Raw genomic sequence first — 24,889 nt, 5'->3', positions numbered from 1 at the left:
TTTCATTTTCTTAAATTCTTCCTTTAAATCTAATTAGATGAATCTAGTCTAATTGTACAGAAGATCCGGGAGGTCAATGTCTTCATACAGAATGTACATACAATAAAAATCTATACAAAATTACACTTAAATTAAAAAAAAAAAAAACACAGCACCAACAGATCTGCTGTGTACATTTCCTGTAATAAAAATACTGTTATAATTAGCTTCAGCAATTCCTCTACCATCAATCAAGAAAGAAACCGGCCGAGACATCTGTTGATTCTGCAACTTGGGCTGCTTCGGCTATTCTAATTAACATTGTGGCCTTGTAAGTGGCTAAATCAGCATTCTCCATGAGAACCTGAGCTCTTTTGCGTTTCAGTATTGCTAATTCCATGGATTTGTCTGCAGAAGCTTTAGCCTCTTCAACCCTAAGCATCATCGCGTTCTTTTCTTCCAAAGCAACTTGTTCAGCCGCAATTGCTGTAAATGGATATAGAGATTAGAGATGATGATAAACAGGTTATAACAAATATGCAGACAGATGCCCGCAATTTAAAAGTGATCATCAGATGAAACCACAATATGAAAACAAGATCATATCCTAAACCAAATAATATATGCGTGACAGGCTCAAAGGGCCAAGCAAACAAGATATGCAATCAAACAGCCACTGCAGGGGTAAAGGTTAAAAGTTGGGTCAAGACAACAACAACAAAATGTTTAGCATCTCAGCATTGACACAAATTACCGCTATGAAAATTCAAAACCAACCATACTGTAACAGCACATCCAATGAATTGCTGATAATTCAACATTAATTCACCCACTGATAGAAACAATCCTCAATCAATCTTATAGCTAGAAGTAGAAACAAATTAAGTACCTTGCAATACACTTGGTTGCTTGCCTCTACCAAATTGACTTGGCTGTCTCTTGAAGGACCTTCTCTTCCTTAGCAAAGGCTTTGGTATAAGTGGAGCTTTCTTTGATTGATGACCCTGTCCGTAAGAAAACATCCAAGCCAATCTTATGAAGTTGTAGTGCAGTTTAAAACACCGTTCACAATTTGGTTCCAAAATTGAAGTACAATTAACAAGTAAAAGATGAAAGAGCAAGTGAAGCGAAATACTACTCCTGTAGTACCATTTCACATGCTTACGCTTCCCAAATAGCATAGTTATTGATTTATTGGGGCAGCACAAGCACCAACCAATTTCCAAAAGTACAGTACTCCCAAAATGTAAATCACCATAAATTCAGTTGCCTCAAAATGAGCACAAAAAGATTCATAAATCAGGTACTGTTCTTGAGGTTTTGTTCTGTTCAAACTTCAACCCTCTTATACCATCACCACTAAACCAGTTGTGGTATTTCCACCTTAACTTTAATCGGGAAAAACACGAGTTGTACATCATTTAATAGTTTCATAGCTGAAAATATATTTCACTTAGTACTAGCTTTTGAACGCTTTAGATGCAGTGAAAAACTCTCGACAAATATTTTTTGTTTTTTTTTTTCAATTTTGACATTGAGGTCATTATCACTCTCAATGCTTAAATACAAGATACCACCTTCACAGCAAAACAAACTACAAGAGGGTTGAATAACACTATAGAGAGCAAAATGATTAAGGATCAAACCGCACATAAGGTGTATTTTACCCCAAAGGAATTGTCCTTCATTTTGTCATACTTTCCTAAGTTGTAATTCTCACAACATTTTCCCCTCTTATCCTTGCCCATCAACTCTTTTAGATTATGATACTTTGGTTATCCTAAAGTGCACTGTTTTCACATGACCAAAATCTATGGCTCGAGTCCCCCCCCCCCAAAACCCCAGCAGTAGAACAGGTTTCAAGAACATCATACAAAATGCGTTGTACAAATTTTCATAGAAAAGTTGCATTGGCTAAAGTAATATCATCCACACCAGGGAGAAAAAAGTATACGTCAATGCCTTCAACCGAGAAAGAGAGAAGAAACATATTAACCTACAACCTTGGATCACAGTTCAGATACGCGGGCTCAAAGATGTATATCAAATATACAATAATACTTGCACATGCAAGGAAATTTTCTATACTGATACTAAAATAGAAATGTTAAACCGCATTTCACACAGGCCTGAATTTTTCCCACCTCTACTGACAAAATGAGATGGCAACAATAACATCTACAAAGTAACAGACACCATAAAACTATCACAAATACACTCTCTGGATGGAATGCATTATCTGAAACACGAGGCAATTTTACCTGGAAAACCCTAAGCAGCAATGAACGTTTTAGCTTCCGTTTTTTCATCCAATAGCCATATACAGCTTCCACAATTCCATTGCTTCCCAGATCTTGACAAAGATTGGCAGGCAATTTCTCGTCAGAAAAATCATCAGGATTACAATAATATGCCTTCTCCAAAGCATCAATAATTAGCTCAAAATTATCCTCTGAAACACGCTCTTGAGACTCATAATTGAGCTTTTTTAGCCATTCCTCATCTTCAGAGTCCAGGTCATATATTGCTGTCGTCTTGGCCAAAGCTCTAGATAACTCATCACCACTCATTAAAATATAGCTATCTGGTCTGTGAAAGGGAACACTCTTACTATCTGCATAACCAGGGACTTCACACACACCTGGTACAGGAATGAATTTGACAACAGGAGCTAAAATATTGCGATCAGAACACTCTTTATAAAGATTTTTAAAAAGAATCCAGTCCTGTCGCCTATCAAACTCTAACTTCCAACCATTGTCCAATGGAAACATTGTCACATGGGTGAACCGATTGGAAGAATTGGGTCTCATAACTTTTTCTGCTCTGAGAGTGCATCTTGTTAAACCATCTTTCTTCACTGTGATATGCCAGTCTTTTGAAGCTGACATTTCAAGAGTAATTATTACTCCCTCTACCCTATAACATTTGTCTGACTCCGTGATTAATAGATTTGCAGAACAGAGAGATGAATCCAGGTCTTCAATTGAATCAACCAAGGAAGAACTCATTTCTTTAAAGCTTCCAGGGGAATAACTGTGAACCAAACTTCTTAGCTTCTTCCTTGAAGCTACACCAGTCAAAGGAGTGCTGTTTTTCCTGCCATCCCCTAAATCAGAAGCCAACGCTGCATGGGTTTTCTGCACACCCAACAATGAAGGATTTCGAGCTTTCCTTTTCCTAAGTGAACTTCTCCTCCTCTGAATTCCTCTAGAATTTAGAATACTTCTGTATTGTCCATTTCTGCCAGCTATCCTGGAACCCCTAACAGGTGCTTGTAACGATGAACTGTCCTTGATTTCAATGACATCAGGAGTGATGGATACACTCCCAGAAGGTTCTGTCTCGACAGAATGGCATGAATTCGGCTCTTCAATCTCAAGTTCTTGGTAGTCACTATCCACCTCATCGTCACTATGCACACAAATTAAATTATTTACAAGTAAAAATGACCTAAAAAAAGATCTCGAAAGCATTGCAGAATGCAAGTGCAAGAAAGAAAGAGGGACGGCAGAGAAATCCACACTGAACAATGGGTCCAATCCTGTGATCCCAAAAAATTTGCAAATTCCAATTTTCGTAGTAGGCGGTCCCTGAAGCAGAGAAAAACAAAAGTTATACAAGAAAGTATCGAAGGAATGTTAATCGAGCAAAAGGAAAGATAAAGTACAACCCACAGTACAATAAATAACTAAGTAAAACGTCAATCCGACACTTTAGTTTTATAATGTGTTCCGTCCATTCATTCAAGTATAAAATAGAAGGCGAATTTGGCTTAACCAAAGCATCACATTTGCAAAATAGCAAAAAAAAAAAAAATTGGCCGATGAAATTGCACGAGTACAGGAGTAACATAAAGCGGATCCCCAAGCAAAGCTCGGGGGGGTCATTACCTGTAGAAATTGTATACCCCGGGAAGCATAGGCACCACAAAAGGGCTCAAATAGAATAAAGGCCGAAAGATCCTTAAATGTCAACCCAACCCGCCGAATGTACCTCAACACCAAAGCCAAGAAAGACGAAAGCCAATGGCTGTTGCCATAAGAGGGCCTCACAACAACAGAAAGCACACCTTGATTATCTTCAATGAGTTTCCTTCGTTGCCGACGAGAAAAATACAAGCCCCACCTCCTGTCATCTTCCAGACTTCGTTTGGCCCCTACATCAACTGAAAAGTCTGAACTTTCAGCGACCGGTGTCTTTCTTTTTCTACTATATACAAGACGACACATTTTATTGGGGCCATTTCCGCCGCGTGAAGATCTGCCTTCTTTCACTGGCTTCGTCTTCTTCGTACCAGAATCTGCATGTTTTCCTATAACTGCGACTTCTTGCTTTGTTTTAACAAAGCCACGAGCCCAAGCGTCGCCTTTCCCAGGAGTCTTTACCGGCTTCAACCACTCATCCGCATCGTTACCCCTCCTGATCTTCCCATCATAAGATTCCGGCCAAAGGCGCCTCCCCGACCTCAAGACCCTGGCGGAGTCAGCTCCCTTCACGACTCCAAACACCCTCGTGGTTCGTCTCATCCCAACCGCCGGCATTGCCGTACGGTTTCCAAAAGCTACAACCCGAGACTCGATCTTATCTAGACGACAGTCACCGAGTCGAAGCTGAGTTGACTCACACTTAAGTCCACAGAACAAAATCGAACCCAGCGGATTCCCCAGCGCCTAATTGTGTCATACACACTGAAAACAAAGAAAATTCAACCGACAGTCGGATTATTCCAGCATAATCGGAGCGACCCTTGACCCGAACACAGAAATTGTATGAGCTAAGCGCAGGGTGAGTTAAAATACAGTAACAAAGAGAAGAAACGACATGGCAGCGAAAATCAGGATCTTCCCCGAGAAAGGAAGACAGGGATCGAGTCTGATACAAATTATAAAGTTCCAATAAAATAGACGAAAATCAGTAAGATAGGTTGGGAATCGAAATAAGAACCGAATCTCAGAGTGAGATCTACTTGGGACGAGGAGAGAGAATAGAGGATCGAAGGAGTTGTAGCCGCAAAGAAAGAGAGCGTGGAAGAGTATCGGCTAGGGTTTATGATTAAAACCACTGAGGAAGATGGGGGTAACCACACACCGACTAGTCTGATCCGTTGGATACAATAATGAACGGACGAGATTGATTAAACACCCAGACAGTTCGAGGGCTGCGCAAAGCGTTATGCACTTCAGGTCTAAAACGCAGGAGAGATATAGAGAGAGAAATGGAGGCCGAGGATATTTTTAGAATTGAGACACGTAAGACTGGAACTAGGGGTTATGGGACATTAACCTTCATTAAGATGGAGATGGACGTCAGCGCCTACAAATTTGTATTATGTGCCGGTTTATTTCATTTTTTTTATGAAAAAAATATTTTTTAAAAAAATTATTTCATGAATTTTTATGATATTTGTTTTAAATTTTTTAAAATAATTAAAATTATAAAAAATAAATATATGATTATTTTAAGGAGTTACCAAAGTAATTTTTGTAAATAATCATACACGATGGATGGGAGGTACTCACTCCGTTCAAAAATATAAGACATTTTTTGAGAAGTTAGATGTTTAAAAATGTAAGACATTTTTAATCTTTCGAAGTATAATCATTGCCTCTTTTCTAAAATTATTTCTATTAATAATAACTTTATATTTATTGTAGGGTATTTAATAAAGATAAATATGAAAAGATATAATTAGTTTAAAAGTAGATAAATATTTTATTGGAGATGAGATTCTATTAAAAATGTCTTACATTTTTTAATAAAAGGAATAATATTTTAAAATATGAGATACATAAAAATATTATAAAATTTTAAATAATTAAATAATAGACTATTTTTTTAAAACATAAATCAAGAAGAAAATTTAAAAATTTAAAAATAATCCATTAATAATATATTTTTTATTATTTTACCCAAATATAAAATAATATTTATAAAATAATTTTTTATAAAAATTTTAAATTATTTAAAAGTTACTTATTTTTAAATTTTAAATAAATAAGCGTTATATTTAACCAATTTAACTTTAGTTCTCATCCATTGAAGATAAAGCATGGATTTGGATTTTTTTTTTTTTTTAAACTAGTGAATTACATAATTTTTGGCACGAAGTCAATTTCTTGAACAAAAGAGCAATGAAATCTAACAACTCAGGTAAAAAAAAATTCTTAACTTATTTGGACTGTCTTATTACTTGAAAAATTTACATTGATTACCTTCATCTGTGCAATGTTTAATTATTGAATCTCACAATTTTAATTCAAAATGCTGATATGAATTCTATTTGAAAATAGAAATATTTTTTTATGTATGATGATCTCTATTGGAAAATATTCAATTGACGCAGGATTCAATATAAGTCAATTTATAATTTTCTCATTCACGTTGTAAACAATGTATATCTTATCAAAGCTTTATTCTTAAACTATTATTGTATTTCTTACGCTTTATCAAGTTACTTTACCATATTCATTGATCGTATTGTTTTGTGTCAATGACTAAAATAATACGAAATATTCATATGAGTTTGATAATTTGAGAAACTCTTCATCCCCATCCGTGCACGGGGATAACTCTAATTATATTTTTATTCAACACATTTTTATATCTTTTTCATTAAAATTACTCATAATACAAGTAAATACAGTAAGTTTTATTTACAACTTAGCATAGCAAGATGTTAGCATTATATTATCATTTTGTGATTTTCTATAAATTTTACATTTAATTGTGCCATGGAAACCTAAATGTAGATCTTTTTTATTTTGGTCTCATCTCAATATTTCATAGTAAAATAGTAATTATTTTTATTTTTCATATAATATTTTATTTTAATAATATGTAAAATAAAATTAAGAATAATATAACTTACAATCTCTAAATTTTTATTCAATTATCATTCTAAAATTTAACTCAATACAATCCAGTTTTTATAATTTATTGAATTAATGAATCACAAAGAGTTCAATGATAAATCTAGAGAAGCAAAAGACCCTTTCCTCTCACTCCAATACTCCTTCTAAAAAATTTAAATTTTTTACTTATAATGTAACACTCTCAAAAATACAAATTAATTTTTCATAAATTATTAAAACTATTCTCATGATAGAAAATTTTCTTACCATGATACATCCAAGACATAACACAAGTCTTAAAATATCCAAAAAGACAATTAAAACCATGAGGGACAGACATAATCCTCATGGTCATATAAATACTTTTAATAAAAAGGATTAGAGTTTACATGCTCCACAAAGAAGATATGTCCTAAGTTGGCACAAGATACATTGTATAATCCAAAATAAGAGGCAACGTAAAAGATGGTGTCTCATACACCATAGTTACACCTCTGGTGCTTTCTCGGCCGGACTCGCTCCTGTAAAAATATTAACCACGGGGAATGAGACTTAAAAGTCCCAGTAACCAAAAATTAATATGTAATGATGCATGCGGATGTAACTAATCATGCGATTGCTAAGTGGGCACACAAAACATTTAACCGAACAATATTTTCAAACAAACCGAACAAGTATTTAATTGCATGACTGCACCTTATATCCTCCTTTTACCATGCTCGGACGCCAAATCACCCGGCCAAAGGTGAGTTGGACCAAGCGACACGCCACTCATTGGGTCCAATGAGGGCTTACCACGTGGTAATAATTAACCGAACAGAAATTCTCATTAACACCATACATTAAAATACCCTGACAAGTCATGCATCATTCAAATATGCAAACAGAAATATATCCGAACAATAATATCTCATCATGATAAACAAAAATAAATTTTTAACCCACTTGGCAATGATTTCACAGAAGTATATAACAGTATTTATTTTCAATAATTCATAATTTTTTCAAACAACAAAACAACACATAACCATTCACAAACACACCCATCACAACACATTAATAATGGTTACCTTGTGTCTTGAATAACAAGTTCCCCTTCACAACTCCTTTTTCACCACTATCTTTGTCAATATAATCTACATAATTATTTCACAAAACTATATATTAATTTTACATTAAAATAAATAACTCTAATTTAAATAGTTAGAAAGTCTTAGATCTATAATCCATATTAACACTAATTTAAGATTTATGCCTCATTTAACTTCTCAAATTCTTTTCTAAAATTCTCATACCCTAATAAACTATTTTTTTATCCTCAAATCACTTCTAGTATCACAATTTCACCCTTCTATATTCTAAAAATTCATCCAAAAATAAATTAAAAATTTTAAAATTATCCTGAAGCCTCAAATCACCTTTCTATAACCTCAAAAATACCTATTCATACTTAAATAAATATTTAATAATCATAGATTTATCCCTACATCTCAGATTGCACATAAATTCAACCATATAGATCTAGATTTTAACTCAAAAATTCTTAAACATGAGTTTCAACCTTAAGAAAATATTCTATAATATTTATTATATCCCTAAGAGTTTTAACCTATATTTTTAATCCATCATATCATCAGATTAACTATCCTATTGAAAAGTCCTAATCAAAATATTTACTCTATCCTACAAAATAATCATATCACTAGAAAGCTAATATTATTTAGAAAATAACTATAAATTAATTTTATAATTAAATAAATTTTTAAATGCTAATCTAAACAGGAAAGTTAGAACATACCTGAAGAAAAAGAAAATAATCCCCCCTTGCGAGAAAACGCCGAGCAACGTGAGAGGAAGAGAGAAAAATAATATAAAAATGGCATTGTGAGTCCCAAAATTATATTAAAAAAAACTATAGGTCTGAATTTAATTATTCAAACATTTGGGCCATGAGTTGCAATTTTTTCTAAATTGCATCTTAACCTCTCATGCTTCCTAATGCACACACCCCCTCCTTTTTATACATGAAGGCACCTCTTCTCTTCTCTCATCTAACTAATGTAGGACTTAAAAACAACAACCTTCCACCCCCTTTTTTTTGTTCTTTCTACCTTCTCTCTCTCTTTTTTTAACACACACATAAAAAAATTATTTATGTATTATATCTTAACTAAATATTGCTTATGTGGTTTTAAATTTAAATTTTTAAATTCATAATTAAATACCTAACCATAATATTATTTCTAAATAATCTCAAATAATATAAATTCCTATTATTATTATTTTTTTCCTCAAAACCTAAATTCCATAATTTCTTTATTATATAAAAATCAAGATGTTACATATAAAAACATTAAATTGGATTTTAGCCCCTCCATTCATGTTTTAGTTATTTGGCCCCAATTACTGGCTCTTAGATTTATCACTACATAGATTAAGTTATACTACCAAATTTAAAAATTTATAAGGATTAAATATTTTCAATTAATAAATTATAAAAATTGAGTCATTCTAAATTAAAATTTAAGGAGTGGACCCAAAAAGTTCATGAACCAAAGTTCTGCTTGTCCTAAAAAAATATGTTAATTTAATTTTAAAAAATTGTAACTTGTCATATCTCTGAGGAAAAATGATGTGATAGATACCATTAGACAATCGGGAAATTTGTCCAAAAAAACTTCATCAGCAAATTAATTGTTAAAAGGGAGTTGGGGAGTTTTGGAAAATTAGGTCCTTTTATGGCATTATCATAGTATCGTTAAAAGACTAAAATGCCCCTAGCAAAGTAGATTTCAAAATTAAAAAAAAATAAGAAAGGGGTTGTACTTCCCAGCAAATTACATGTATTCCTAGAAGAATTTTGCATGTGCACATAGGTTATTACATCAAAGGGAGATATGTTGCATATGTGTGATCAGATTCTCGTTTGTAGAAGATGTTTGCATTCTATTAAAGATTATTGTATATGCAGGAAGACTAATTGCATATGCTTGATGTCACATGCGCCTGTAATAAAATAAACTTTTACGGAAGATGCATTGCATATATCGATTAATTGGCTGTATATATTAAAGACTTTTCCATATAAGGAGAGCTTATTGCATTAGAGAGATATATCCTACATATGCAAAGTCAGTTTCTCATTCGTGAAAGTTGATTGCACTTCATTGAAGTTTTTGCATATACGAGAAGATCAATTGCTTATGCTTGATATCAAATGCACCTGTAACAAAATGAACCTTTAAGGATAATGCATTGCTTATACTGACTGACTAATTGTATATATTGAAGACTCTTGCACATGAGAGGAGCTTGCTGTATTAAAAGGAGATATGTCGCTTATGCATGGTTAATATTTCATTCATGGAAGATACATGATTGCATTTCGTTAAAGATTCTTGCATATACAAGAAGAGTAGATGCATATGCTTCATATCACATGCACCTACAACAAAATGGACATTTAAGGGAGATCCATTATGTATATCGACTGATTAGTTACATGTAATGTAATATTCTTACTCCACTAAACACACTTAGCAAATAAAGTCCATGGTAATTAAGGGATTAACTCCGAAGAGTGATTAACAAGTTTTAATTCAAAAGGAAAGGATCCCAAGTTTTTTAAATAGAAACGAGTTAAAAAATCAATCAAAACCTTTCTTATCAAAGTAAAAATAAGTTTCGGAAGTATGGGATACCTCAAGGAGTGAAAGAAATCAAAAATGGTTGAAAACAAATTATGTATTGAAATACATAGTAATGCACCACGGCGTGTTGCTCTCTTTGCCACGCGCCGTGGCGAGTTGCATGATTCTTCACTGGTTCTGCTGTTATTTGATAATAGAATTAGGGAAACTTTTGACTTGCCCCGATTCTCTGTCCGACGTTCGAATGACGTGATCTAGGTGTCTATGGATAGCTCTTTTCATGTATTAATTAATGGTATGGGTTTTACTTACAAAATAAGTCACACTAGGAAGTTGGACACCCAAACATATTTTAACCACTTTTTAACACTTTTACACAAAATGGGTGTCCAAAACCCTAAACAAGTGCCAAAAGCTTTTCCTAACAACTGGACCATGTCCAATGGACGTAGGACTACCAGTACAACACTTCACAAGCATCGAAATATCAATATAACGACAATTCACTCCTAAACCCCATTTTACTAAAAACAAATGGGGAGGTAACTTAGCATTGCATTTAACTCAAATCATTCGAAACATGCTCAAACTTCACTTCTACACTTGCATTAGTATTTTGGCCTTATAAACATATATATGATAAAAATACACAAAGGCTAAAGGCCTAAAATACAATTCTAACATTTTGAACAACTAAAGTAGTGCAAGTGAGGTAATATACATCCTAGAATTGGCAATTCAAATACTATTACACAATCTAGAGCTAAACTAGAGGCATATAGAAGGAATATGCTAATTTCTCGTGTAAAGGGCGTCCTAAATTAGGACTTAATCATCATACTAACTATGATTAATTAAAGACTAACCCAAATGGATTATCCAATACGAGATTAAACCAAATGAATTCTTAATATGTATTTATTTTTTTTTAAACTATTTAATATAAAGGGATCCCAAGTCTTTAAAACATTTTAAGAACTCATATCATTTAATTAAACATATGTGGAAGCATGTTAATAACTATTTTTACTTGCACAAATATTTTGGCTCGTAATTATAGCACAAGCATCAAACCATATTTCCCAGGGCCCAAAATACATTTTCCCCAACACAAAACCTATAATGCAAGTGGATCAAGAATATATTATCCTAGTTGGAAATATTATAAACTAAATACACATATCAAATAAAAGGAGAGAGGCCTACAGAAGTGATTATTATCACTTGGTCTAATGCTCCTTTTCTCTGTTTTTCTCATATGAACTAGCTCCTGTAATATGTTAAAAGAGAGGGGTGAGTAAAACCACTCAGTAACCAAGGTATATCTAAGTTATACAAATGCATGATAATTAATCATGAATGTAAGTGACTAATAAGTTTATCAAAGTGACTATGTAAACAATCACATCAATAACATGTTAATTACATTAACATCTAACTCATGTGAATAATTTTAAGAATAAAGTTAAGTATAAAATTTGCACAAATAACCATATATATATTATTCGCATAATTACTACATGTTCTCATTTCTACAATTACAATCATATTCTCAACATAGCCATCAATCACTCAAATTACATGATAATAATAATATGCATGATCGATTTCTTCCTTATATCCTCCCTTATTTCCTCTGACATGAAATCCGTGGGCCAACAACCGAAAGGGATCGTCCATGTGATAAGACTAGCCCAAAGCCTTAATCATATCATGAGGGGCTACCGGGCTAAGGTTACCTTACTCACTTATGAACACGGTTTTCCCCAAATCATACACTATAAGGTGTCATATCCAAAACTAGCTCTACCCAAAACTCCAGGTAGGCCAGTAAGGTCAAGTCCCTTAATAGGAACAATGCTACAGTACCTTAGAAGGTAAGTAGCGGCTATAACCCCTAGGATTATTGGTTAATAGCCAAGTACCGTATGAATTTTGCATAATCGCTAACTCCACCACTAAGGCGAACTCCCGCCATATGATCATACTCATGAAAAAATGCATTTCAAAAACTCATATATATATTTCAAAATTATCCCACATGCTCATCAACTTTCATCACTGTGCATAATCCACAACTTATAACCAAGAGTGTATACATAATCATCAACCATCAATCTCATTACTCACAAGTCATACAGTTTCAGCAAAGTCACATGCATTACAAACAACTATTTGAAATTTAGATATATATATATATATATATATTCTTTTGTTTCACTAACATAATTAATTAATTAACCTACAAATGTATAAAATAGATTTTTCCCGGTTACCTCAACCTTTGAGAGGTCAAAGGTTACCCCTCAAGTTATAACACTTCCAAAGCTTTCCAAAACTTGAATGGTGTCAAAAGGAAATTAATCTACAATTGATCATATCCCAATATGTCAATAATATTATTAACACAATTTTCACTCATACTCTAATACCTAAGTATTTATTTTATCTTATTTTATATTTATTTATTTATTTATTTTTAAGAAATTAGTCTTAGTCTCTTGAATTCTAAAATTTAATTTCATGTATTTGAACCTATCTATTTGATTCAATAGTCTCCTTCACAATAATTTCATTCAAATAATTTTCTAATATCAAAATTTCTCTTTTTATTCCAAAAATTCGCACATAAAAATACCCAAAAATTACAAACTTGGTTTCAAGCCTAGAATCATTATTCTATAACCATAATAATTTATTTCTCATCTCAAATAATCATCTAAATATCAATAAATCAATTTATATTTTTAGATTTAACCAAAAATCTACTCATATGGATCTAGGGATAAACTCAAATACCTCAAATTCCAATTCTATCAATAAAATAATACTCTAGAATATTTATTACACTACCAACAACCTCAACAACCAGATTTTCTCACCAAAAATTCATCCCTCTTTCAAACCCTAGATTTTTCAAAATCTTAAAATTTGCAGCTCAAAGGGAAAAACGACTAAGAAAATATTTAGAACACTTACCTAGTCATAGAATATTTAAAATCTCATCTGAAGTATTCCATTATGAAGCATCACCTTCTAAATCAGCTCCTACCGCCGTAGCGTCGCTCGCTCTCTCGCTCGCTCTCTGTGTGTGGATGCAGAAACGGAAAGGAAGAAGAGAATAAAAAGCCAGAAGTCTTTGGCTTGTTTTATTTTAAAATGGTGTGGGTCCCACATAATAATTCACACTACTACTTTCTCGTCTTTGTTTTCTTCAATACACACACGTGAATGTCCGCCTCTCTTTTCTCATTTTTTTTAATTTATTTAATATTCCTTCTTTCTTTTCTTATTTATTTATTATTTTTTTATACCTTACACGCACACGTGGAGAGAAAGAAACAAAAGAAAGTGGGTGGGAAAAACGGTTTGTCTCTCTCTCTCTCTCTCTCTCTTTATTATATATATAATGTCAAACTCACACACACAATCCTGCGATTGCTGTTTCTCTCTTTTTTTTAATATAGTATTCCTTTTTCTTCTTCCTCCTTCTTTCTTTTTTTTAATAATATTATTATTATCTCTATTTTTTTAAAAAAATTATAAGTTTAGATTTTATCTAAATTAAATCCAATAATAATCTTCTAACTAAAATTATTTATCTCTAAATATTCCTCCAAAATTACTCATTTGCTCTAAATTAACTTAATTAATCTTAGGTTAATTTTTTTGGGATGTTACATCTCGCCTCTGCAGTCTTCTCCCTTTCAACACCAGATCTAGAGCCTGAAAAGTATTAAATAAGAGGGGTGAATCTAGCTACTCAGTAATCAAGGTTAAACCTACCTTATGCAGTTGTATATCAATTATAAAACAAATACATGTATAAGGAGATCAAATTTATAAGACATACTCCTATATATCATATTTTATCATTTATCACTCTATAGCTTCTTTATGCACATAATTAGGTGTATTGTCACTATATTCTTAGATATGTGACATGACCCATACTCTTGCTACCTGCCACCATTTAGCACGTGTGACACATCATATATTTACTTAGGCAATGATCAACCAACCTTATATCCTCCTTATTTCCTCAGACTGAAACTGTGGGCTATAACACTGATTAGGGCTCTGTCCATGTGACTGGAATACCTAAGCTCACCAATCGTGAGGTGTGACCTAACCAAAGATCATAGGACTCATTCTCGAACCACAGCTTCCCCCATTCTCAAATCTCTGGGATGTCTCATACCCCAAGCTATTCTCCTCATTGAACCGATGAAAATAGCTAGGCTCTAGTCCCTTGACAAACAGTGGGATAAGACTATAGCCCCTATGCATCGGAGGGCAGCCTAATTACCATATGGATTTTATCTACTCCCAAATCCCTAGGCGAACTCCCGCTACTGATCATACCATAAACCATACTCACTTGTTCTTACTTTTCACTTTCATATACTCACTATTACAATAATCACGTTGGGCTTACGACCTTGCATTACCCAAATGTGTATTCTCATCTTTTTCTCAAAACTCATTTCTTATTAACACAAAAATATTTCTACATATTAGCACATTCATTTCTAAAAAATATAGGCATATTCATAATACAATTCTCTTAACTTTACACTTGCATTTTCAAGCTCAAAAATAGCTTTTTCATACACTCAAAGAAGCTAATATATATAGTTCTTACTTAAATAACCAATCCCATGCATGTAAGCATTCACAATTTTACATTCATAACCAATTAACAATCAATTAACATATAACTACTCAAAATAGATTTTTCTCCCAGTTACCTCAAACCTTTGAGAGGTCAAACATTTATCCCTCAATCAATTAGCTTTCAAGTTTGGATTTCCACTCCAATAGGTGACCAAGAGCAAAAACTACAATCAACCAAGTTGAATTTCATCAACATAATAAACTCAAACATTTGAACCCTCAATCTCTACTTCTAAATTGCCCAACCTTCACTTTACAAGAGGTGAAGTCTAACCATTGAATTTAATAATTACCTTTAGCTCCCAATAACATTAATAAGTCATTAAATCCCCATTAATGGCATCACAAACTTCCAACCACCCATAATAAATGAGATTTTTGGGTATTTATGGTGTCCAACAACCTAAGACACCAAAACTCATTATACCTAAATTTAAATACTCTAATCTACCCCCATTAATTTTATTTGAGTCAACAAATTCAAACCCATAACCTATATGGACTGAAATCCCACTTTCAGTATCAAACACTAATCATAAACTCATAAATGTATAAGAAAAGAGGAGATTAATGGATATGATACTTACCTTGTGTGTTTGTAGCCTTCAAAACACTCTCTAATTGGTCCCCAAGCAAACCTTAGCAGAGCTTTGGCGCGCCTTTTCTTTCTATCTTTTCTCTTCTTTCTTTTTTTATCTCATTTCGCATCTGATAAACTACAAAAAATGGCCATGCGCCACGGCGAACGCACAACACGCCACAGTGCATGGCACAGATAGGTCCTCCCTTACTCAGAGATAGTTGTGTGCTGCAACGGATGATTTACAAGCTGCGACGTATGGCACAGCAACTTCAACTCTTCTTTTTCTTCTCCTTTTGATACCCGGGAGGTCCACCTCGATATCAGACTCACAACTAGGGCTGAAATAGTATCAAATAAGATTATTTGACCTCTCTGGCCACACTCCAGTTCAACTTACCTAATTAGGTTTAATTAATCAGGGAATTAAAACTCGAGATGTTACATGTAACAAAGACTTTTGCATGTGAAGGGAGCCTACTGCATTTTAGGAAGACCTCTTGCATATGCATGGTCAGTTTCTTGTTCATGGAAGATGATTGCATTTCGTGAAAAATTTCTGCATATATGAGAAAAGTAGCTATATATGCTTGATGTCATATGCACCTGTGCATCCCACATATAGCCTTTGTTTTCATAATATCATGATTCTATATTCAAATAAATGAAAGAGCTAGTTTTTTAGAATATGATTCATTTTTCATGAAAATGCATATAAATATATCACTAATCACATGTTTTCATCACGAGGGTCATAATACAAACAATCATATGCCTTTTTTATCATAATATACACGATCACACCTCCCTTAATCTTTCTTATGTAACATGCTAGGATCATTATGAGATGAGAGTACCCTAGCCATTCATGTGTGAGGGACTATCTGGTCAAGGTTACATAACTTACTTATGGGTCATGATTTTTCTCAAATCTCACATTATGTGGTCTCATTCTCTCTAAGCTGGCTTCTTCGTCAAACAAGTAGAAAATTATTTACATTTGAGACCCTTATAGAACAAGTGAAATAGTCTCTTGTCGAACAAATGAGACAATAATTTAAATAAATGCAGCCAAACTATTGAGCTCTGATAGAAGCCTTACCACATAAATTTCAACTTACGACTCCTCTTCCTAGGAGAACTCCCACCTATCATGATCATGTAATGTATAAAGATGCAATTTCTCACAGCTTACAAGAAATCAATTCACAAACATGCTTGAAAATTCTCATACTACTCACATATCACATGTTCGTCACATAACACATTACATAATTGAACTCTTCTTTAACACATTCATAGAACTTCATTCACAAATGTTCATGGAACTCCACGAAGAATATATCACTGAACTCTATAAATGTCATATCATTGAACTCCACAGTGTTATTTCATAGAATCTCACATAAGCATGTCATTGAATTCCACAAAACACGATTGCATTGAACTTCATACGAATTAAGTCATTGAACTCCATAAAAATATAGTATTTATTTATCAAGTAATCTATGTCACATTTGCATTTTTAATAATTACTCACTTCAATTATAACATGTAAATCAATAAATCAATTAACACACAAAAGCATAAAAAACATTTTCTCCGATCACCTCAAACCTTTGAGGTCAAAGGTTTAACCCTCAATTTACCACTTTCAAAGCTTTCACGAAGTTTAAATTGTGCCAAGTTGCGATTACTCTACATTTATTCACAATACAATTATCAATAACCTCTATTGGACAATTTTCAAAACCTAATTCACACTTCAACACTCTCTCAAAATTCAATTTCCTCATATATAAAAGTACCTATTGGGTTTATTAGTTTTTTCTAACTTCCACTAACTCCATTGAACTCTCAACTAGCCATTGATGGCTTCACATTACTCCATCTTCCTCATTTATGAAGGATTTTCATGTATTTATAACTCTTAACCACCAAAAAGTGGATAGAGTTATGAATTCTAGGTTTAAATAATCTAAACAATTCACATTAACTCTATTTAAATTAATAGGTTCGGAGCCATAGCCTCTATAAGCCAAAATAATCTTTATCAACCAAACTCTAACTTACAAATTCAAGAAAATACAGGAGGAAAAGAGGGAAAGAGTTTAGGAACCTTACATTGATGTTTGGTAGCTCAAAATTGCTCCTAACCCTTCAGCTTTGTAAGCCCTAGCAGAGCTCTTTTGTTTTTCTTTCATTTCTCTTTTGTTTCCTCTCTGTTTTTCACATCTGATACACCCTTATTTTTGCAGATTTGTTATAATGCATCATGATGCTTGTACCACACATCACGACATGTGGTATAAAGAGAGGATTATTGTGTTCTGATGGCCCGTATACCATGACATCTCATGCATGCGCTTCGGCATATGGCATAGTGCCATTTCTTTTTGTTTTCCTCACTTTTTGATGTATGGGTGGCCTGACCTTGCCCCGAACTCAATTCTAGGGCTAAAATCGCAACCCATAACACCCGTTAGCTCTTTATAACCATACACCGTACTAATTTACATGATTAACTTCATTTACTCAACTAATTAGGGATTGAATTCTCTAGGATGTTAAATCTCGTTCCTATCTCGATCCTGTCTTGACTTCGAATAGGACAAGATGACTTTTGAAACAGGACGGGACGTGGAACTAAAATTCAATCTTATTCATTTTTCTGGAATAGGACATAGGACTAGACTATCCTGATCCTATCTTGTTCTATGAACACCTTAGGAAATACCATTTGTAACAGACCTAATTTTTGCCATTTTTTTCAAAAGAAAACCTCCCCCCTTTATTTTTATAAATAAACATTTTTCTTAAAAATGTACCTGTCTAAACAAAGTGATATCAAAATTAACAATCACCACTGGACTTAAAGCAGATAGGGCCCAGTAAATAATTTACAGCAAGTCTAGGGTTCAACAATAGTTTATAGATATAATCAATTCTGCTTAACACACACATTTTTCTTATACCATCAATATGTACAATCCAAAATAAATGGGCTTGGCCCAATAGAAAACCATGGCCCAGATTGACATATTTAAAAATTATCCAACTCAAACAAAAAGATTAAGTAGTTATAGTCAAGTAACCTATAACAATTATCCAAAATAAAATTTATAAGGGTCCCTAGGTCATGGCAATTATAATTATAAAATAAACAGAAAACCACGTGCCAAGCCGAGAGAAGGGAGCCTAAGCTCACTTCTTCGGTCACTTAAAAATGATAAAAAGTAACATGTGAGATTAAAAATCTTAATAACAGTTGGTAATTCTAACATATACCAACATACTTCTTGAAATCAGTTCACAACCATATCCATAGATATACATATGCATTTGATAATTAATACATAAAACAAGAAATGCAATATTCATAATTTTATAACAATTTCTAAATCAATGTCAAATTAGAACAATTGTGATAATTTTCTAACCTCACCCTTATGGCTCCCAACTCCCTTATTATCGCTAGCTGGAGCCTAAATTGAGGTTATACCCGGTCAAAGATACATTGCCGTCAGAATAAGACTCCCCTCCTTAAAAAGAAGGTGCCCATCGTCCCAAAATGTCAGAGACATTGAGAACTACAAGAAAAAGGCCAACCACTACGCGCATAGTGGAGGCAAACAACACGGCATAATATTTAATCATCAATCCCAAATAAACAATTATATTACTAGCCATCCTTATTACCTCTCTTACATCACATAAAACAAATGTCACATTTCACAATAAGATCACACAAGTATTAATATATATATATATATATATGTCTATACACGATACTAAAAATCAGTATCTTGATATATGAAAAGATATTCTAATGTTACCTCTTCTCCAAGCTATAACTAACTCAGATGTGTAGGGGAACTTCTTAACCACGATAATAGATTAATCTACGACATCGAATGATATGAATACCATTATATATATATATATATATTGCAATTTATCAATTAAATATAAAATTCAACTAAACTTCTCAAATTTACAATCATATCCTTCCAATTTGAATCCCCCCGATAAAAACCCAAAATTAAATTAAATTAACTTATCTAAATCCCAAAAACATAATTTAATCAATATAGACATTCTATACACTAGAAATCACAATTTTTTAGTTAAAAACTTAATTTTAAACTCTCAAATCAATTAATAGAACAAATCTAAACTGATAGAATTTAAGTACTAATTTATCTCTACTAATTAATAATTTCCATTGTTAAAAGTCAATACTTACTCTAAGTTTAAACTTTAGAATTTTCTCCACTCATAAAAATTTTACTATCATTAGAAAGCTGTAGATGAAGAGAAAAGTATTTATAAAAAGAGTTTTGATAATAGGAATAGTTTTGAACATTAAATCTTACCTCAAAATCTCCTCAAATCCCTTGTCCCCTCTCTCTCTCTCTCTCTCTCGCGTACAAATGAGCAAGGGAAAGCAGATTTGTGAGGAGAAAAGTATTTATAAAAAGAGTTTTGATAATAGGAATAGTTTTGAACATTAAATCTTACCTCAAAATCTGCTCAAATCCCTTGTCCTCTCTCTCTCTCTCTCTCTCTCTCTCTCGTACAAATGAGTAGGGGTGAGCAAAACCGAACCGAAACCGAAAATCGAACCGAATCGAATCGAATTTTGTCTATTTGATTCGGTCTATTTGATTTTTCGGTTCGATTCGGTTTTTTTATTTTAAATATTTCGGTTGATCGGTTCGATTCGGTTAGTAAAATTTAAAATCGAATAGACCGAACTGACCGAATTATATATAATTTATTAATTTATAAATTATATTTAATTTATAAATTATTTTATTTTTATTTTTATTTTTTATTTTAATAAAGAATAAAAAATAATAACATCACTTGAAACCCCATTTCAATCAGTCACTCTCATCAGTAGGTATTGTGACTGAATTATGAGGCTATTATTTAATCATCGGTGTTTATTTATGGTTGTTTATTTGATTATTCATGTTTTTATAATATTTGGGCTTTATGTCATATGAGTATAATTAGAATGGGCTCATATTGAAAAAAACGAAAAGAAAAAAAGGCCCAATTTTATAGTGTTGTTTGTTTTAATATTTAAAAATTAGGCCCAAACCGAAAAACCGAATTAACCGACCGAACCGAATTATCAAATTTCGGTTCGGTCCTTGTTCGGTTCGATTGGCTTGTTCGGTTCGATTCGGTTTTCATTTTTAGTGTTATTCGATCGATCGGTTCTGCATATTTTGAGACCGAACCGAACCGAACCAACCGATGCTTACCCCTACAAATGAGCAAGGGAAAGCAAATTTGACCATTATACTCCCTTTTCCACCGCCTCTCCTCAAATATTATTATTATAACATATATTTTTTTTTTGTTTACCTTATGCCACCGTCCCTCCTACTCATTATTATTATTATTATTATTATTATTATAACTTAACACTTAAGTTAACAAGCCTTAAACCCCCCTTTTTAAAAAAAACACATTTTAATATAAAACTATATTCTATGTTAAATTAAAAAAATATTTTAATTAATTTCTTTATCTTCAAACATTCTTTCTATTTTTTTTATTCTAATTAACTCTAAAAATTAAAGTAGAATGTTACACCATTCATAACATGCATTTCTTCCTCCATATAAGCTATTGAGTTTATCTGCACATTTGAGTAACTTTCGAAAGAAGCAGTGATCTCTTTCTAAATCCTAGTTTTATGCCCTTAGGCTATCGATCTCTTGGTTTAATTTAATGTTCAATGAAACAAGTATATCATAGAGATAATCACTATAAAAAACATAAAATAAAGAGAATAATAAGCACACTTGAAATTAAATTATACAACGTTCTTTTATTTGAATTTAGATTCGGTGACTGTACTTAATATATGTATTCAGTGCCTATACCATTTGAACCGTTATAATTTCAATCTATGGTTATGAATTCATACTTCACTTGAGATTAATGAATGAGTGAGTTTATATAAATTGTTGATTTGAATTTTAATAGCTCAAATGGTACAGACACTCAATACTTATGTTAAATACAATTATCGAATTCAATTCCCTTCTGTTCAGAACATGAAAGTATATCTATATATAAAGAGAGAAGAACAATCATAATAAATGCACGATCACTCTAAAAATAATTAGAATAAATGAAATAATAAACATGGAAATTCGATCTACACTTGAACTAGAAAAATTATCGTGAAATATATAAATTATATCGATTTACTTTTATAATTAACAAGGGTGAGAGAGCATGCGCAAACATGATAGATTTTTGGATTTTCAAAAGCTAAAATGATTCACAAAACTATTGTTTTGTTCAACGAAAGAAACCTACGGCATCAACTTCTCAAACAGTTTAAACTAAGTTAAATTTGAGTGTCATTGGCCTAACTAAGGTCATCAACTTCTCGAACAGTTTAAATTAAGTTGAATTTGAGTGTCGTTGGCCTAGCTAAGGTAATTTTTATTAAATTCTCCATTTTATTTAAAGAAAATGAAGCATTGGTAAAAAGGATAATTTTTTTTCCTTTTCCTGGAAAAGAGAATGATAAAGGTGAAAGAAAAATAATAGCGGTTTGAAAAAGAATTAAGGCCATGAGGAGGTGATCGAAACGCAGTTAGGCCATCACGAGCACGAGTCCCAAACCCAAACCCTTCCCCGGGGAAAAAAAACGCCGGAAACAAGGTTCGGTGGTGTCAGCCGTGATTTTGTGAACGACGATACAAGTGAATCTGAAAATTTCTATAAGCAATCGATTACAGAAACCAGAGGAGAGTGGCCTGCGAAGGATCAGCCAAGAAACGCTGTGTTTTGAAAAGGGCTAAGCAGCGAGTGATCCACAAAGTAGGAACGAAACGAACGGAGAAGACGATTTCACGCACAGTTAAATCTCTCATCTCTTACTTTTCAACTTCCATTGATTTCTACTTCTTCCTTTTGTTGGCATTTCGACATTTCAACATTTTCCTGTTGATTTGTTCATTAGGTCGTTGCCGGAAATTTTTGCATAACACAAACCTTTTATCTTTCGATTAGCTTTTGTAAAAACATTCCACAAAATTTCCTCGTCATTTATCAGCTTTTTCGTGTTCCTTGTTGAAAATTCAGGTTCACAGGGTATATGGGTGATCGACAAGTAATGGAGTCGCAGCACACAGTTGATCCTCCGCTGCCCTCTTCGCCTCCTTCGAGGGATGATATGGTTGCTTGTGTGATGGCTTTGGAGGCTGCTTTGCTTCCTTGCTTGCCTGCCAGAGAACTTCAAGCGATAGACCGCTCCCCCCACCCTTCACATCAAAGTGAGTAATTATCTTCTTGTAATCAGGATTGTACCATTTTCACTCGTTGTAACAGCCCAACTATGTGAAATTTTTCATTCTGACGCTTCAGGTAAAAAGTAGTGAGCTAGCTTATTGACTTTAAAAAATTTGAAGTCCTTTGATCTTCAATAATTAATAGAGTTTTTAGCAGGTTAGCAAAAAAATGCCCCGTACATAAAATAACCATATCAATTTGATTGCGAAGTAATTAAATTCACTCACTTCTAATACATGGCTAGATGGTAACCTTGTTAAGCTAATGTTAATAAGAGATTGAGAGAAATGATAATGTGTCATGTTTACATTTAAACACTTGATTATTATATAAGTTTTCGTTGATAGAGTTTATGTTTGTACTCTTAGCTTCACTAAAGGCAATGTCATCTTAAATAATGGCTTTATTGCGAATAGTGCAATAGGGGTGTTTCAAAAGTTACCACCATATTAAATGTTCCCTGTGCAGTGAACAACTACACATGGGCTGGATACAATTTCTCACTGAATGGTTTGCCGCGGCCCTTGTTACTTGTGCCAGATATCCTGCTGGGTCCTGTATAATTTGCTTAATTTCTATTGGCTTTTCCTGGTAATGTTGGAGATTATCCCAAGTGATCAGGTAGCAGTGTGACATGACAATATCAAGAAGCTATTGAAACTCCCGTTTTAATTCACATTGAAAAGAAAAATTCTGTCCTGTTAACCTGCTATTTTGCCACCCTGGTTTGGTTAAACTTTCTTTTCTTGCAAATTAGATTGACTAGTAAGATTAAAGGCTCTCCATTGACACTGCACTAGTGTAGTTTCTATGGCACAAAAATGATATGTTTTGACAGTGGTTTACCCTCTGGCCAAAAGAAAAAAGATAGAGCTCTGCTCATCTTGTAATGCATCTTAAGCATAGTGCACTCACCATCTAACCTTACTGATTCTTTTCTCCTCGGACAACCGTTTCAGTTGACGTAGAGAGGCATGCCAGAGATTTTATGGAGGCTGCCAAGAAGCTTCAACTTTATTTTATCAGCCTGCTGCGTGAGAGTCAGCCATCAAAAGCTGAAATGCTTAGAAAGGTACAATAAGTGCGCAGAAGTAGGCATTGGGTAAATTGTTCTTACTTCAGCAAGTCATTGAGATCCTTATACAATGGCATCGAAACTTAAGTTTTATTGTATCTTTTCTAAGCAGGAGATTGCTTTGATGGAAGAAGAACTTAAGAGAAAAACGGAGTTGATTAAAAAGCAAGAGAATCTAATTCAGGGGTGGAGAAATGAGTTAAAAGACCAGTTAGACAAGCACAGTACTGAGTTGGACAGAGTTTAGCGAAAGGTTACACATATCTCTTTACCTGTGGACAGAAAGTGTAGTTTTTAGATGTTTGCTATCAAGTTCTATTCATTAAAAAAAAATGAATGTTTTACAGTTAACTCCTCATTATTTGCTCTTTTAAAGCAGTTCCTCCGCTGAGAGCAAGGTTTTTTAGAATACCAGATGATGGAATAAAAAAAGAAGCTGATAGCTGGGAAATGTCACCAGTGTTAGAATAGTTTGTGATAACGGGAAAAACAAAATTTGAGAAGAGATCTCATCCGACGCGGGGAATATTTCATGTTGAAGATCCTAATGCTTATGGGTTTGGCATTCTTCTTTCCATTGCTAAAGTATGAACTTTCTTGCTAGATTGTAGTTCTGAAGTGCTAATGTCTGAGTTATCACTGTGAAAATTGTGTTTTAGAGCTTGTTGTGTTGTGCACTTTATTTTTACTTTTAAAACATTTATTATGTAAGATGAGAATCAAAACAATTCAGCAATCGCTGATTGAT

General features: G+C 33.1%; 2 protein-coding genes across 3 annotated transcripts; one reads left to right on the top strand and one right to left on the bottom strand.

The window, feature by feature from the left end:
- On the bottom strand, nt 1-5,215 carry LOC129288155 (uncharacterized). The gene is made up of 4 exons (XM_054924578.1): nt 3,873-5,215; nt 2,241-3,572; nt 869-983; nt 1-465 (listed from the first exon to the last, which is right to left on the bottom strand). Exons 1-4 carry the CDS (start codon nt 4,521-4,523, stop codon nt 227-229), a joined length of 2,337 nt encoding a protein of 778 aa, XP_054780553.1. The 5' UTR covers nt 4,524-5,215; the 3' UTR covers nt 1-226.
- Nucleotides 5,216-22,344: 17,129 nt separating this feature from the next.
- On the top strand, nt 22,345-24,807 carry LOC129288270 (mediator of RNA polymerase II transcription subunit 28-like). Of its 2 annotated transcripts, XM_054924776.1 has the most exons (6): nt 22,345-22,634; nt 22,860-23,050; nt 23,535-23,576; nt 24,026-24,138; nt 24,254-24,394; nt 24,521-24,807. In XM_054924776.1, the coding sequence occupies exons 2-5, from the start codon at nt 22,873-22,875 to the stop codon at nt 24,386-24,388; spliced, it is 468 nt and encodes a 155-aa protein (XP_054780751.1). In that variant the 5' UTR covers nt 22,345-22,634; nt 22,860-22,872; the 3' UTR covers nt 24,389-24,394; nt 24,521-24,807. The 2 variants fall into 2 exon arrangements, with proteins under 2 accessions (XP_054780751.1, XP_054780759.1); XM_054924784.1 differs by lacking the exon at nt 23,535-23,576.
- The last annotated feature ends 82 nt before the right edge of the window (nt 24,808-24,889 follow it).

This window comes from Prosopis cineraria, unplaced genomic scaffold (genome assembly GCF_029017545.1).
Source record: "Prosopis cineraria cultivar Desert tree isolate PC_DT_omini unplaced genomic scaffold, ASM2901754v1 PC1, whole genome shotgun sequence".
Taxonomy (NCBI): Eukaryota; Viridiplantae; Streptophyta; class Magnoliopsida; order Fabales; family Fabaceae; genus Prosopis; species Prosopis cineraria.
This window is presented reverse-complemented; position numbering and strand designations above follow the sequence as displayed.

Bases quoted from the DNA above. Each gene is read 5' to 3' on its own strand.
- LOC129288155 (XM_054924578.1), bottom strand. From the start codon at position 4,523: ATGCCGGCGGTTGGGATGAGACGAACCACGAGGGTGTTTGGAGTCGTG. The intron at 3,573-3,872 runs GTAATGACCCCC...TCTCTGCTTCAG, and splicing joins GGGGTATACAATTTCTACAG to GGACCGCCTACTACGAAAAT. The intron at 466-868 runs GTACTTAATTTG...ATCCATTTACAG, and splicing joins GCAACCAAGTGTATTGCAAG to CAATTGCGGCTGAACAAGTT.
- LOC129288270 (XM_054924776.1), top strand. From the start codon at position 22,873: ATGGGTGATCGACAAGTAATGGAGTCGCAGCACACAGTTGATCCTCCG. The intron at 23,577-24,025 runs GTTTGCCGCGGC...CAACCGTTTCAG, and splicing joins ATACAATTTCTCACTGAATG to TTGACGTAGAGAGGCATGCC. The intron at 24,139-24,253 runs GTACAATAAGTG...TTTTCTAAGCAG, and splicing joins AAGCTGAAATGCTTAGAAAG to GAGATTGCTTTGATGGAAGA.